This window comes from Halichoeres trimaculatus, unplaced genomic scaffold (genome assembly GCF_033239565.1).
Source record: "Halichoeres trimaculatus isolate MK-OKI-2021-1 unplaced genomic scaffold, fHalTri1.1 fHalTri1_scaffold_12, whole genome shotgun sequence".
NCBI classification, from domain to species: Eukaryota; Metazoa; Chordata; class Actinopteri; order Labriformes; family Labridae; genus Halichoeres; species Halichoeres trimaculatus.
The window spans coordinates 8397657-8414094 of NW_027437190.1; the positions used below are offsets into that span (position 1 = coordinate 8397657).

Genomic DNA, 16438 nt, shown 5'->3' on the forward strand with positions numbered 1-16438 from the left:
CGCCCTCCTACTCCCAGAGCAACCATACAGCCAGGCTCTCTGTCCTTCCACCATGCAATCTACCAGATCTGGACAGAAAGTGCAGCTGAGAAGTGATTATTGAAGATTTCACATTCGAAATTGCTGCAGAGGTGAGGCTGTGGACTAACATACAGATCTTTGCATGAACAAATAAGACTGTTTGTCACCTGAGACATCAACAAATGCCACAAGCTGAACTGTTTCCACACCCACTGTGTCAGATTAACACATCTGAGATACTTACTGACTCAAAGAGAAATCACTACAAGAGCTCAGAATAGCTAACCCCCGATGTCCTCCTCAGTTCTTTCACAAAAACATCAACAAAACACTCCTTTCACAACTGCATGTGCACACACTCTCACATGCACTCAGGAAGGCAAACAAAGCAGCCACAGTGTGAGGTCAAGAGAGCACGAAAGCTTGGGCAAAAAGGCAAAACATGATCTGGAACTTGCTGCTGAAGTGCTGAGCTGTCACAGCTGTTAGCCCATTTCCAAAGATGAGACAGGAAAAGATTACAAAAGCATCATAAAGCAGGAAAACACAACAGAAGCAGTGAAATCAACAAAGACAAACACAAAGCTTGGAAGGGGGAGAACAGAATCATCCAGAGAATCATGACCTGGAAAAAAGAAGAGATGCTTAAACTTTATTTAGAGGTCACTGTCTGGAGTCCAAAGTCCTTCAAGAGGAAAAGTGAGAGCAGGGAACAGCTGGAGGAGAGGTTAGCGTCGTTAGAGCTCAACATTTAACACAGAGGTGACCAAGACACAGATGCACAAACGGTTTACACACAGTTCACAGTCAAAGAGCAGCCTGGGTGCCCTACCTGTTTGGCTGAGCTGCGAGGTGCTCCGGCTCTTGCGTGACATGCCAACCATGGCCTGCATTTTGGCACCAATGCTGGAGCGCCTCTTCTTATCGTCAGTGCCTACCGTGCCGACCCCTGTGTCCGACTGGCTCCCGTCTGTCTTCTCCAGGTTACACATGTCGCCGCTGATGCTTGTGCTCTTGGTCATGTTGATCCCTCCTGACGAGCCCATTTGCCTGTTTTTCATTTTGGATGCAAAGTCACTGTCAGCCACCACCATTGACACGGGGCAGGCGAAGACAGATAGGAGAGGATGAGGGAAGAGGATGGGACAGGATAGATCGGAGCAGGACAGGACGGTAGAGGAGGGATGACAGAGGAGGGAGCAGGAGGATAGGACAGAAGATGTGGGGTGAAAAGGAGAGAAGGACAGAGTTCAGGTACAGGAGTTCATGACTTACAGTATAGATGACTTTGGGGGATTTGGTTTGTCGATTGTCGATGAAATGTTTGAATTGTTGTTTTTGACATGTGAGGATCATACACAAAGAAAATAAACTCTAAATTGAACACCTAAACTACACTGTGACTCACTGATCTGCTTTCTTTTGCTTCTGTTGAGCAGTACTTCTGTAGCTACATATTTTCTGTGTTGACATGTGTGGATGAAGACACAAAGATTTGAGCGTATTAAGTGGTTGTTGCTTTCCTGTTTCAGGACATTTGTAGAACTCAGACTGCATGTTCACTCCTGCGCTGGGAAACATTGGTCAGTAAGACGTATGTAAGAACCCTGTGTGCCTGAGTCACGACCGCACATTTCTCATTTTTACACAGAAGAGGACACAAAACAAAAAGTTGTCTGTGCTCAGCATTATTCTCCAGCTTCCTCTTCTGGAGAGGAAATAGGCCAGCTTCCAAATTAGGGTCTTATTTTAGCTCTGCTGGTGAAATTATCTCTCAGAGACAAATTACATTCTATAACACAGCCACTGTATTCTTAATGGGATGAGTTACACTGCAGCGCCCTAAAGCCACCATTCATTAATTAAAGAGCCTGACCTCCACCATGTTACTGTCTTGTACAGACAATGGAAAGACATGTGGATGAAAACGGGGGAGAAATGAATTCATTTTGCAAACTGACTGCATCACTTAAGCTCCTTTAATTTCTCATCTTTTGTACATCAGATGTGTGTTTAGCTCTGGTGTTGAGAATTAAGAAAACTATTTATCATCATGTCTTAGACTGGTAAAGAGATTCAAAGAGGTAATATTTCATCACCTTGATGTTTTAGGTGAGTAATGTCTTAAATCAAAAGCAAGCCTTTCTTGTTTGAGGAGGAAAAATAGGAACACACTCTCAACCAGTTTGACGATTAACACAATAGGAACTGATTTTTTTTTCTTTTTCAAGAAATTTGAGATATTTCCTAAATAAAACACTCCCTGCTGTCAAAGACACAAAACCACATTTCATTCGAATTCTGAAGAAAGGTTTTTGACTTAACACCACATTATGGTTGTTTATCAATCAATCAGTAATACAATTTTTATTTATATGTTGTCAAGTCGCAGCAATTTTTTTTCTCTTCAGAACACTTTTCAAAAAGAAGCAGACCTAGACTGTCCTCCCTTCTTAGTTAGGGCTGCACAATATTGGGTTTAAAAACCATATTGAGATTTTTTTTTTTTTAAAGTTTACTGCTTTACTCTGGCTGAATTCTCCCTGAAATGATAACAGACTCTCACCTTATTGCCTCTGTCTTTTTCTGACTCCTCCTGACTGTTCTCACATCAGGTCAGACTTTTTAATAACGCTCTCCTGCACAGAGGTTCCATCTTTTAAGTTTCCCTCTGCGACCAAATAATATTATGAGGATATTTATCAAACATGAGCAGACACACAGTGGCTCACAAATTTATCCTCCTCAAGTATTTTGCTTTTTTGTAGGCTTGAATATTTTGCCAGAGATATGAATCTATGTAAAGTAATGTTTAGCGACAATTCTTTGACAAGCATACTGTATTGCGATGTGAATATTGAACAAGCACATGTTGCAATGAAGTTACTGAAACAATATATTGTGCAGCCCAACCCCAAGACTGAAGTCTACTTAACCTTCTGTCCCTGGAGGTCCAAGCAGCTCAGCTCTCTCTGTGTTTTTAAAAGTTACCTTGAGCCCTACCTTTACAAACTGTTTTTTTTATTAAAAGTGATGTAATGGTTGAGTGTAAGTTTTTGTTGATTTTAGGCTAGATTTAAGTTCCGGTATTCATTTTTCCATATATTTTTATTCATTTCACTCTATTAATTTTATAAGGATATTTTAAGGGTTTTCTTTTTTGTTATTATTTTCATTGTTTTAATTCTTGCTGTCTCTTTATTTTGGGATGCATTCTTTTGTGTATGAAAGGAACTATCTACAATATTTTCTGGACTACAAGGCACATGAGTCCAGAAATGTGTCATGAAGAGGAAAAAAACATATATACTTCCAGAGAGATATGTTCTTCCAGAAAGAACTATTTACATGTATCTTGGTAACTAAGCATTTTTAAATACTTTTCTCTACAGCACCTCATATCTGTGACCATAGTTAAGTTTCAGTTTCTCTTCTCTACATGTGCTCCTCTAACTCACTTCACTCATGTGCACTCCAGCCCTCTCCCTCCTCCCCTGCTCTACTGTAAGTATTGCTGATTGGACTGGTTCAGTGTCAGCTTAAACATTCCCACTTTTAAAAAGTTACAGGAGTTTTGACACAAGTTTGTGACTCAAGTCCCAAAAGAACGTCTACAACAGAGAGCAAAGAAGATGGAAGTAAACTGTGAAAAATGTTAAATTTGGTTGAACAAAACGTGGATATCACACTAAAGCCTGTATTATCAGTCTTTGTGTTTATGCCAGTTATAATGCTGCTGGGTTCTATTACAGATCAATCTGTACATGAACAGATATTTAATTATTAGCGATGGATTTATGCCTTTGACTGCATAATGATGCCCAGAAACTCTAAAGTATACTTTTGCCAGACCAGACCCAGGCTGAGGTGTGATAGATGATATTTTGTAATATGCTCTTTCACTGTCATCACTATGACGTTACACTTCCTCTGGTCACACTTTTTTCTCTTCTGTTACACTGAAAGTCATGTATGATATGACCATGAGAATGTGGAAGACAACAAGCCTCTGCAATGTTCTGTCACTCACTGACATAGCTGTGGTGACATAATGAAAGGACTGATGTGCGTTGACATGATGCCACTTCTATAGCAGTTCTCTACCTCCCCCAACATTATGGCTCTGCCTTAGTGTTGGTGTTAAAGGTTAGAGCCAGTCACATCTGCTCTGCTGCTAGTTTCAAAACCGACGCAAAAGTCTTTATTCTGTCCCATCACTGGAGAAGGGAAAAATGGTTGTTTTTAGTCTACAGTTTCAGCTAATTGGTTTTATTTTACTGTCCACTTAATTTTAGACTGCCTAGACAATCAGGGCCAACCACATAAAGTTAAACATGAAAGGAATGAAAATAGAAATAGCACTTAGATTTTAACATAATCACTCAGAGACATGTTGTCGTAAACACAGCTGAAGCACTGCACGTGAGCAGGGCAGTGTAAACTACAACTGACCGCTGCATGGACAAATCTTCCAGTTTGCAAAATAAAATAATCGGAAGACCAGGGAAAAAAACATGTAGTTAAAAATCAGAATATGGCCGGCAGATGAATTTAATATAAAAATATATTCTTGACAAGTAATTACACATGTTCCAGTCTCTGCAAAATCAGTTTTCTACAAACTTCTCTGCCACTGTATCTGTCTGTGCCTTCGCTCCTACCATACGAAACTCACAGCTCTGCACACCAGCATTCACCGTTCACTGCCTCTTTAACTCCTCCCTTCAGGACTGTTTCTCTACTCTCTGAACAGGTCTTGGCACTTGCTCCAGCCTCGCTGTGTAAATGTGCCTGTTTGGAGAACTGGAGCTCTCTGGGGATTTCTGATTCTCAGCCTCAGCCCTGAGCACATACTGTTCCTCATCATGCAGATTGCTCTCCGTGCATTTTCATCTAGGCCATCATGTACCCAGAGCAAAACTCAATCCTGGGTTGTTTTTTTTTCTTTTCTTGCAGAAGTGTTGAAACCTTGTTGACATAGAGATGGATAATCTAAATACTTTAGGGTAACAACATTTAACAACCTGATGACTGTTAAATTCATCAGTTTTACACCACATCACATGTAGACTGTGTTACAAAGAAAAAACATTATATCAGCCCAAAAAGCTGCAGTATTACAACATGATTGAATACTTTCACAGCAGAGTAGCTTTCATTAAGTGTAACCTAATGGTCAGATACTACAGGTTCTACTGTAGGCTCTCATAGTTGATTCTTAAGCTACTTTAAAGAGGGGGTTATTGTGCTTTTTTTTTTTTCTTAGAGTTTATCATGTCCTTCTGGTTCCCCTGTCATAGCTTTACATGATTTACTTTAAAAATCCAGATTTTTCATCACACTGGTGTTTCAGCCTCTGTCTGAAGCACTTTGTTTTAGCTGCTGTCTCTTTAAGGCTTCCCACTCCACAAACCCCCTTCACTGTGATTGGCCAGCCCTCTGGAGGTCTGTAGAGTGAGGTAGACCTTGGTGTTTGAGGCCCGCACCTCCAGTGTGTCACAGATGTGTCACAAACCAGTTTGGATAACCTTGGGTGATGATTTCATCATTTCAGCAAGTCTGATGAAGTTTGTTTGTTATATTTCTAGAGCAGACCAGTTTGATCAGTTTACAGTCAGACTGGGATTTCTACAACATATCAATATGTAGAAGTTTGAAAATCTGCACACACTCAGTACAAACATCCCGCATAGTTACTTTACATCAATGATTAAAATTTGGAAGAATAACCATAAAGGCAGAATAACCCTCTTTATGCATGATTAAGTTTTAATTGTCATGTTTATAATTGTGTTCAAAGGTTGATTTATCCTGTTTTGACAGGTGAATCTGATGCTACATGTGGATGTAGCGGGTGTGCACAATGCCTCGTCTCTTTCACCTTTCACAGAGGAACCCGCTCTTCTAACAGGTGAGGCAGAAAGATGAGCTACCATGGTAACAGTGTAACGAGTCTGAGCATCAGCCTGAGTTCGCCTGTCCTCACTGCTCCTGAGCTTCCTCCAGAGACTAAAGTACTCACTTCAAGTATTAAGCACGTATTGACATAATGTTAGCCTGATAGCTAACTCATATTCATGACTGTGTCTCAAGCTGCTGCTGGACAACTGGATCGACCTGAGGGTCAAAAAACAAACGCTTCCTGCCTCCACCCAGTCAAACTCAGCTCTTGTCCTTCAGCAGCGGTCCTGGCTCTCCTCACTGACCCATCATCTTGGCAACAATATGATAACGGTGAGGAGGAGACGAGGTAATGTGCTCTTCAGCATGCTGATGAAATGCTTCTTACATCTTGTGGAGCACTGGACTGCTTCGAGCAGAGTGTGTGCTCCTCTTTGCTGAACACATATGGCTGCCATGATGTTCACAGGCCAAACTTATGCAAACAGGTTTGTTTAATGAGCAGCAGATGTATATTTACACTCTGACCTCGATACACTGGAGATGAATCATACGCTACGTGAACATGGGAGTAGATATGTTTCTGTTAAATAACTGCTGTGTCTTTCATGCAAACATAAGAAGAACATGTAATTAACCTTTAGGCAGGCATCAATACAGCACCACCCAAATTCTTGACTACTGTTACCACATCCATTTTACCTTACTGGACTTCAGGGGCAGTCTGCTGCTCACTGATGAGTTCATGGTACAGTTGATATGAGTGTTGTCATTGTGCAGAGTTTATGTAACAGCCTTAACATGATACAGTCCTAATGTCTTTCTTCAGAGCATACATGAATGTAACACCCTGCTCAACTTCTGACCCTAAAAAAACACACATTCCACTTAACCATATGTGGAAAGTACAGACTAATAAAAAGGAGCTAGAGACTGAGTTAGCTTTGTCTACCTGAGAAGTTGTGTAATTATATCATGCAGATGACATTCAGTTATTTCTCTTTGAAGAAATCAATCTGTTAACTAAACTAGGAGTATGCCTACAAGACATAAAGACCTGGATGTTTTGCTGTTAAGCTCAGTCAAAAGCTGAAGTGATGTTTTCAAAAGCTTTTGTCTGACTTACAAAGCTCCAGATGGTGATAAAACACCCTATCTGAGACCTCAAAGTGCTGTATTATACTTCTCGATCACTGTGTTCCCAGCATGTCGGCCTGCTCATCCTATCTACAATCTCCAAAAGTAGGATGGGAGGTGGAGCCTTCAGTTATCGGGCTCTTCTATGGAATCATCTACTTTACAGAACAGGACTTTCCTTTTTGATAAAGCTTACAGTCAGAGCTGGATCAGGTCTGGACCAGCTCTTAGTTATGCTACTATAGGCTCAGACTGGGGGGGTTACCAACCAGAGATCTTTGAGGTTCCTTCTATCACAGGATCACCTTGATTGTTGCTGCAGACAAACTGATGCTGGCTAAAAAGGCCTATTTTTCCTGAAAAAAATGGCCTTCCATAACCCAGTTATGAGAAAACCCATGTTCCAAGGGACCTCACAGACCTGCCCTAGAAGTATCCTAGCTCTCAGGCTACATTTTATGGAGTTACGGTTGGTGAAAGGCTAAAAAAACTATTTTTCCCTGAAAAATGGCTTGGCAAAAAGGGCTATTTCCAACAGTTGGACCTGAAACCCGGTTTTGAGAAAAACCCACTGGGGACACTTCTGGGGACCTCATGGACGTACCCTAGAAGTATTGGAGCCCTCTGGCTATGGTTTGTGGAATAATGGCCCATTTGGTTTGAGGATAAAAACAGGCCTATTTTAACCTGAAAACTGGCCTGGCAAAAAGGTCTTTTTCCTAAAGTTGGACCTGAACCTGGTTTTGAAAAAACCCACTCGGAATGCTCCTTGGGACCTCACGGACACACCCAAGAAGTTTCTGAGCCCTTGGGCTATGCTTTGTGGAGTTAAAGCCTGTGAAAGGCTAAACAGGCCCTCTTGGCTCTGCCAAAATGGCCTGGAAATTTCTTACCTCTGCCACCTTTAATAGGTGTCTCACCGATTGTATCAATGTTCTAATGCTTACATGAATTTAAAAATATCTCAGCTTTGACTGCTTTAAACCATGTTATCATTGGTAGCCTGTTATCTCCATTATTCTCCATTGATCTGCAGTTGTTACCATAAGGCCTGATGACTTTAACTGCCATAATTATTGAGAATAGTTTATTATAATTTTATAATAATTTTAATGTGCAGTTTTGCATATAGTACACATACTTTTTCTGTCACTATTAGCACTGAACCTGTACATTTCTTCAATCTTGATGTCGAGTCAACACAAATAATATAAACAAAGAGTGTGGTCCAGACTTAGGGGGGCACTGTGAGGCAGGATTATTGAGGTAACTTCAAGGTTGACTCTTAAAGACGGTTCACTACTTACCCGAGCAGAGCAGCATGTTTACTAATCCAGAGCTCTCAACCTGCTCCAGGGCAGGTTGACGACAGGAGTCTAACAATCAGTTTGTAGTAAACCAGATCGGAGTGACGGATTGTTTTCAGGGAATAAACAGGAGAAATTTTATAGTCTAATCTGTCTGTGCTAACGATGGGAAAGTGATACAACAAGTCTTAGTTTGCACACAACACAGCGTTTTTGTCTTTTCTGCCAGTTTTTCATTCATTTTTGCAAACACAGCTGTGTTGGTTTTAGACTGGATTCTGTGTTTAACTTCTTCATATTTTAAATATTACTGCTCTGAGTTTAAAAATATGTGACAATGTGCAGATAATAGACTGTAAATGTCTGTGATTGGTCAGCTGTTGCTCGTACTGTGAACTTCAGGTTGACTCATCATGTTGATACCCAGCTCTGTGTGACTGCTTAGTGTAATCTCCTCTATCAGGTTAAATGAAGCTGGATGTGGAGAAGATATCTGGGGTATGTTGAACACATTTTGAAGTATAGGCCTCTGCTCTTTTTCAGTGTGTTGAAATAACATTTACAGTGAATTTAGCGCCGAAATAAATTAGTTGATGTTGGCCTTCAAAATAAAAGCATAATGCAAACAAAGTGTGGAATTTCTTCACTATATATACAGACCTCACATGTAAATGTAGTAAGAACACATTGAATTTTTAAAAATGAGTCAATATTAACAAGATTTACCAAAGTATTTAGGTCTTAACCAATCAGACCTCTCATTTTAACACCTTACATTTTATAATCTGGGACCTCTTGAGACTTTTTAAAGAGAACTATTTAAATGTTATTCAATCTGTATGAGTGTGATTTAAAACAAACCCTAACGTGTGGTGTAAGCTAAGCCTATATAATTTTTTTTTTCTTGCATCTTTGTATTGTCCTCATCATGTGTTGTCCCAGGAAAGCTGGATGTACAATCACTCACATGTCCTGAAAGATACACTTAAGATTTATACTGCAGCTGTCATGAAGGGATTGGGGTTGATCACACAGATAAGAGCTGTCAGCGTATCAACAGAAAGGCAGCTCACTTTCAGTCAAGATGAAAATGTTTATAGTTGAATGCTGTGCCCGAATCCACATGCATCTTCACACTGCGTTTTTTACTGCAGGACTTTTAATCGCACTTACTTTTTTGGTTTCTTCACTGAAAGTGAATGAACTGCTCTCTATGAGGGTTACAGTGTTACACACAGAGAAACATTTCTCGGCATGGTGAGGAGTAGCTTGAAGAATGTGCAGGGTTTGGGTTGTTGGAGTACAGGTGCAGAGCGTCACGGTTAGAGTCAGACAGCATGACACACAGAAAACACAGACATGACGTATCAGAGCTGAGCAGCACAGACAGAAAGGAAAACATCAATGACTGCAGCCTCTATTGAAAACTCAATAGTTTCATAAATGTTACTTCAATCAGCCTTTGTCCTTTCCCCCAAAATACCCCCTATATAGACGCTGCGTACACACCTGTAGTAAAACCTGTACACCTGCCTGAAGATCTGCTTGATAAGTTTGGGTCGGTGCTTTTAAAATCAGATGGTGCATGACTGCAGCACTGATCGTACATTGGTAAAGGTTTTTTTTTCTGATTTTCTCTCCAGTCCGAGCGGACACTAAGCCGGGCTCATGTGAGTAAGAAGAGCTAACTTGGATCCTGCTGTGAATGTGATTTGATAGAGCAGACATCTTATTAGTAGGTTGAGCTCGGCTTATATCCTGCTGAGGGATTTCAAATTAACTTGCTCTTGAATTTGCTCTTGACATACTTTTGGCACTTGCTGGTACGTCAATGTTTGGAAATTGGACTATCTTGTGTTGGTAGTGCTGTGTTTTCAACTTACAAGATTACGATTTCTATACAAGATTATGGTAATGTGTCTTAAATTAAATACCTCTGTAAAAAAATATGATTATACTTAATTTATGTGCCTCTAACATGGGAAATAAAGCTTCAGTATTAATCTGAATCTGAAATTTTCTCTGCACTTAAAACTGACACAATAAAACTGACACGACCCTGTCATAACCATTATATGACATCTGGCATTAAGATGAAGGAGGCTTTAAAATAATGTTGTCATCAAGTGTCGTTTGGTTATTTTGTGGTAGTGTCCAGATGTACAAAGGTTCTGGGTTGAAGTGGTGGATAAGGTGGTGGATCTGATAGGGAGGAAACTCCCACTAGAGCCGGCACTACTTCTCTTGAATGATGACTTTAAGTTAGAGATCCCGAAGGCAGAACGTAAACTCTGGTTGGCTGGCATGACTGCAGCAAAAAAAAACTATAGTTTCAAGGTGGCTTCCACCACACCAATTATCAATAAAACATTGGCTACAAGCTCTCCTTGAGGTGGTCTACTTGGAGTGGTCATCAGCCCTCATTAACAATTCTGAGCCCCGAACATTGGCGATGAGGAAAAAAGCTGTAGAGGGTGTTAAAACATTGATGTCATGAATTTTGAAGGCCATCTGTGGTAAAAATGTGTTTGTCTCGGAATTTTTTTGATCCAATGGCTTTGATTTCGATTCTACAAACATTCCTGTGCTGCACTGCGGGCTACCTTGGGGCTGTGGGGTGGGAAGGGGCGGGCTGTTCTGTGTGTTCAGGGTATCTGGTTTGCATTGTTAATCTTTTTGTATAAAACCCAATTAATAAAAAGTTGACTACAAAAAAGTGTCATTCGGTCATTTGTGTCACCTTTCATGTAAAGTTTACACTGTTTGGGATGTTTTTATTAGGACAACTTGACATTAACCAATACAAAAGAATCTATCAATGTCTTTCTTTACTTTGTTGTTGCTTTTGTTAAGATATTTACTATCATTTGCCTATTTAACAGCACTTCATGACATAAAAATGCCTAGTCCAAAGTGTGGGATGGGAATTGATAAGATTTTATCAATAGCAATCCTGTTAACAATCCTTCTAATCCATCCAATTCTTTAACAATTCCCTTATCAATTCCAGCAAATTTTGCATGTGGGCAAATGGTCTGATTTTCAGTGGCAACAATGACAAACATACATCCCAGCATAGATAACTGCTTCTGCATGTTGCTGGTGTTTCCACTCACTTAAGGTTGTGCAGTAGGTGTAATTAAAATTAAGCCACAATTCTGACGCTTCTGAACCCTGTCAATTGAATGGAATTGATAAGGGATTTGATTAGTAAAAAGGTTAATGATATCGATTCTTTGATGGAACTGATAACGATTCTCAACTGGAATTGGTTTTCGATTCCCATCCCTGACAAAATCTCTCACTTGAATTAAGGTTGTGAAAACTTTCATGATACTGTTATAATGGTGTAATGACAGCCAATGTCAACACCAACCACACATGACAGGTTAATGTATTGCTAACAGATAAAGCTAAATACTTTCAAAATCCCACATACACTCCTTTTTATGTTGTGCAATGCGTGGTATGTCTTTTAGGACTCGTTAAGTTTTTATTATTAAATCGTCACCCCATTTGAAAACCATGAGGAGTTCATGAAACTAGCGTTAGTATTAGCGTTAGCTGCTACAGATAGTGGTAGAGCCAAGTGGGTAAACTGTTTGACCTGCAGGTGAAAAGAATAAGGACACATTCTTATTTATTTGCCTTTTTGGCCAACTAAGTTCTTAATCTGATGAAATAACATTGTTTTTTGTATTACTTGCCCAAACTGTTGATTCTGTTAGTGACAATACATTCATGTCATTTTTTACACTTTATAAATGAAGCATCAGCTTAAACTATGTTCAAATATGTTGTTTCTTTGTATATACCTTTAAGCAATCAATAGTCATCAACTGAAATTACAACGCATAGGGATGGGTACCCTTCACATTTGAAACCATATGATACAGATGACCCGTACCTGGCAATCTGTACCATTACTCAATGGTACCAATATTCAGTACTTTTTTGAGTTTTTGTGGTAAAAAAATATCAATTTGTTCAATAATAGAATATAAATAATTTTCAATCTAACATATTTATTCTTTAATAAATAACCCTGTAATGCTGTGTTCATGTTGAGCAAGTAAAACCAACTACCTTCCACTCCCACATAGTCACAAGGATGCATTAAGTTACCTAAACATGGTACCTTGTGTTTTTCTGTGAATTGGTTCCTGGTACTTTTGACAGAATTTAGTCGGTACCTATAAAAGTACCTAATTCGGTACCCATCCCTAAAATCGCACGTTTGGTTTTGTGATTTAGTGATGAACCGTAAATATAATCATCAGAGTAATCGATTGCTAAAATAATTGTAATTTGCTGCCCTAATGTTTATATCAAGTTGTCATAAAAAGGAAATCCTAAACAGTGTCAACTTTGCAATAAAGGTAACACAGATGACTGACTGACACTTAATGACAACATTTATGGGCACATATTAAGCCTCCTTCATCTTAGTGACAGATGTCATGTTTATGACAGTGTTTTGTCAGTCTTATGCATACCCCTTCAAATAAAGTATTACAGAATCTTTAATTTCCCCCCACTCCCATTTTAGGATAATACATCGTGCATGTCTTTTCAGTAGATAAAGTTTCTGCTATGACTGAATCCTAGACCACAGTGTCCACCTGAGCTGCACATGTGTTGCTGAACTCTTGCTTTATATTTCAGTGCCAATTTTAACAAGTAGGAGCAGGCGGGATGAGCGGCACGGCTCACTGACAGCTCAGCTGCAGCTCCTCAGAACAGGAGTATTTTTATTCCTGACAGACAGTCTCAACATCTTTGCAGCAAAAAAAAATTCAGCAACTTTCCAACTGCCTGTTTTGGTTTCAAATCTCTTATCCCTAAAAAAGTAATCAGTGATAAAAATGGGGAAAAAATGCAGCCACTCAGGTCTTTGATAGAGGCAAGTGCTGTAGCCATCTTGAAGCCTGTGTGGACAAAACCATCATGGAAGTTGCAGCAGTTTAGCAACACAAAGCCACATCACGTGCAGCTCAGGTGAACATTGTGGCCCAGGAGCCATTTCTGACTGAAGAGGGGAGTAATTTTGGTTTATCTTCGTTGTATTGTATTTTTTATTTCCTTTTTCAAATACAAAAAATTACATACAAAAAAGCAGCACACACCTAAAGGCACTGATCTGTTCGGTTAACCATTAGAAGATAATAAAGGCACAATTACTCTTTTCATTTCAGCTCCTCCTCTTGCTGTACCACTTTAATAATTTCCTTGTGATTTGGAGGCTATTTCCACTCAAATGTTTGCTGCTTCTACATCTATTCTGTCTGCCACCAAGCAGTAAACAGGCTGCCTGTGCTGCCTGCGCTGCCAAAGGGATGATGCTACTCGAGTTTGGTTTTTAGGAGGGTTAACAGAGTCATGGTAAATAGTGATCCAGACTAAAGGTTGAAGGATAGTCACTGCACTTCACTTTGCACATATAAAGGTTGAGAGTCAGTGGGATGCTGGGAGAATCAGGTGTTAGTGGGATCCACAGTTTTAGGCTGCCACACACGTGTTACCTGAGGTCAGTCTCTGAGATACTCCTCTGCTGCAAGTCTTCGTCTTCGTTCTCAGCCACCTCCTCCTGACGCTCCACTGTCTTTATCTTCCCCCCTGATAATCTCCTGTCTTTACTGGCTCTGGCTCCTCTGTCCTCCCCACCTCCCCCACCCACCTCCTCCTCCTCTAACACTTCTCCTAACTGCTCCTCCCCCTCCCGTGACTGGCTTCTTGATTGCAACAGGCTGAAGATGGAGACAAAAGCATGAGAGCGGCACATGCAAAGCAGAAAGAAAATCAAACAACATGAACGTCGTCGACAAGAAGAATAAAAAAAAAGCCAAACAGAAAAAAAGCCAAACAGAAATGCGGCACAGCCAAGATCAAAGCAGACTGACTCAAAAAAATTACAATTAAAAATGTACTCGCAGAAAAACAACATGCAAATGAATTTGTTTACTACGAGATAAGACAACAGTAAAAGAGATGCAATGTGTTTCATGTCACAGTGTGTGTTGCCAGATATGGACAGACATCCCCCACACCCTGAATTAATTGAGTTCAATCATTTGGTTCAAGATTTTTCTGAAAGGAGCCAAACCTGAACTCACCAGAGAGAGAAAACAGCACGCACTAAGGGCTGCATTGTTCTCTTCAAAGTCAACCAGGTGCAAACAGTTTCAGACGTGAAAGTGTTTGAACATGGCAGGTGTGCAAAGACAAATTCACAGGCAGGAGGGGTTTGTCCATTTCTGATTACAGCTCGATGCAGAGACTGGGACATATTCTACTGTCCACTGGAGAGGACTTCAGCCTACCGGATCTTTCGGTTTCCTTGCGGCCTTTCGGATTGGACAGATATGTAGCTCGTGCTGCTGAACCGAGAGGCACTACTGGTTCTCGACACAGCGGACACGTCGCTTACATCACTGTCTGAAGACTTAGCCGACAGGTTATCTGAGCCCCGGTGATCTCTGCCTGAGCGCTGTGAAAAGAACAAAAACGTGTATGTAGACAGGTTAAGAGGTGCTTTAACAGAAACAAATATACCTTACATCACACACATTAAGTAATGATGGTAAGTAATGGCTAAAATACACCAGATGCATCTCCAGTCTGACTACGCTTCATCATGGCACCGGATCAGGTTTCCATTTAAGTCAATATGTCAGCTTACGCAGGATCTGCTCAATTACAATCCGGCAGGTCCTGCATCATATACTCAACAATCCTATTTTTGATGAATGTCAGAGCTGTGATGTGTGAATTTAGTGAAATGCAGATTGAGCTGGACAGGAAATAGTGCATGAGAACCACCTGCAAACGCCCAGTGACTTTCAAAATAAGACAAACTGATTGTATTTGATATGATCTTGACTCCAACAACAAACTGACAATGAGTGCAGCCAAGCTAGGAGTCAACAGGTTAGAGGCCTTACAGCCAAATATGACCAAAGAGAGGCTCATCAATGGATTGGGAAGTGTGGGAACTCTTCATTCTAGGGCTGGACAATTTTGGACAGTAATCTAATTGCAATTTTTGGACCAACACTGCGATTGCAATTGAGCATGCATTTTTTTAAAATTATTATTATTAATTATTTATTTTATTTTTATTTTATCTATTTATTTATTTATGTATTTTTATTTTATTTTATTTTATTTTTCATTTCATTTTATTTTATTTTATTTTATTTTATTTTTTTATTTTATTTTATTTTTTTTATTTTTATTTTATTTTTTGGGGGGGTGGGGTGGGGTGGGGGGGGGGGTGTGTCTTCTGCATTATTCACTTAACACAAGCAATAAATGATTCTATAGTAAGACCAAAATGACAAAGAATACTGAAATCGTATAAATAATTCTTCACTGTTGACCAGGCCTTTATAATATGATGAAATGAGATATAGTGATGTACGAGTTAATTGGAATAACATTCTTATTCAACTATTACAATTATGGTATATTATTGACTGATTGATTTAACTGTAAGTCCAGCAGATGTGATATTTCAGACAGAAAAAAAGCAGCGTATTGACTTTTATTGGTTTTAAGGAAGAATAAGTACAAGTTCCTATCTTCCTTTAAGGTCCGTGTACATGAAACTGTTTTTTATTCTATTTTATTTTATTTTTAATTGCAGCCTTTGCGATTTGAAAATTGCACTCTTTTACATTGCGATGTTGGTTTTAATTCCATTAATTGTTCAGCCCTACTTCATTCTCATGACTCCAGCTGCCTGCTGTCCTGCGAGGTGCCTTACTGAACACAGAGCTACTATGAGTTGACGTACACAGCCAAAAACAGCAGAGCAGAGCCGAACCGGAGACGCATCTGGTGTATTTCGGCCTTTAACCCTTTTCTTCATTTCTGGTGGTTATCTGTTCCAATTTCAATAAACCACAAACTCTTGATCAATGTGTAGAAAGACAACAGCATAAACCTTTGACAGATAACAAAGAGGGTCAGAAAGTATCTCAAATCGTGTTCAATAATCTTGGGAACTGAATGGGTTTCATAATGTTGCCATTAATTAAGAGGAAAGACACACTGAATGTTGTCAACAGACA

At 39.7% G+C, this 16438-nt stretch overlaps 1 protein-coding gene across 50 annotated transcripts in view; it reads right to left on the bottom strand.

Annotated features, from left to right (window-relative positions):
* rims2a (regulating synaptic membrane exocytosis 2a) overlaps positions 1–16438 on the bottom strand; it is a 196227-nt gene that overhangs the window by 26377 nt on the left and 153412 nt on the right. For 42 of the 50 annotated variants that reach the window (XM_074683235.1, XM_074683225.1, XM_074683217.1 and 39 more), the window contains 2 exons: positions 14687–14853; positions 854–1098 (listed from right to left, as the gene is read on the bottom strand). The exons of 6 other annotated variants lie outside the window; for them this stretch is intronic. In XM_074683235.1, the coding sequence (XP_074539336.1) occupies positions 854–1098; positions 14687–14853 (412 nt within the window). The remainder of the gene's footprint in view (positions 1–853; positions 1099–14686; positions 14854–16438) is intronic. 2 more of the 50 variants (XM_074683252.1, XM_074683206.1) reach the window with 1 other exon arrangement.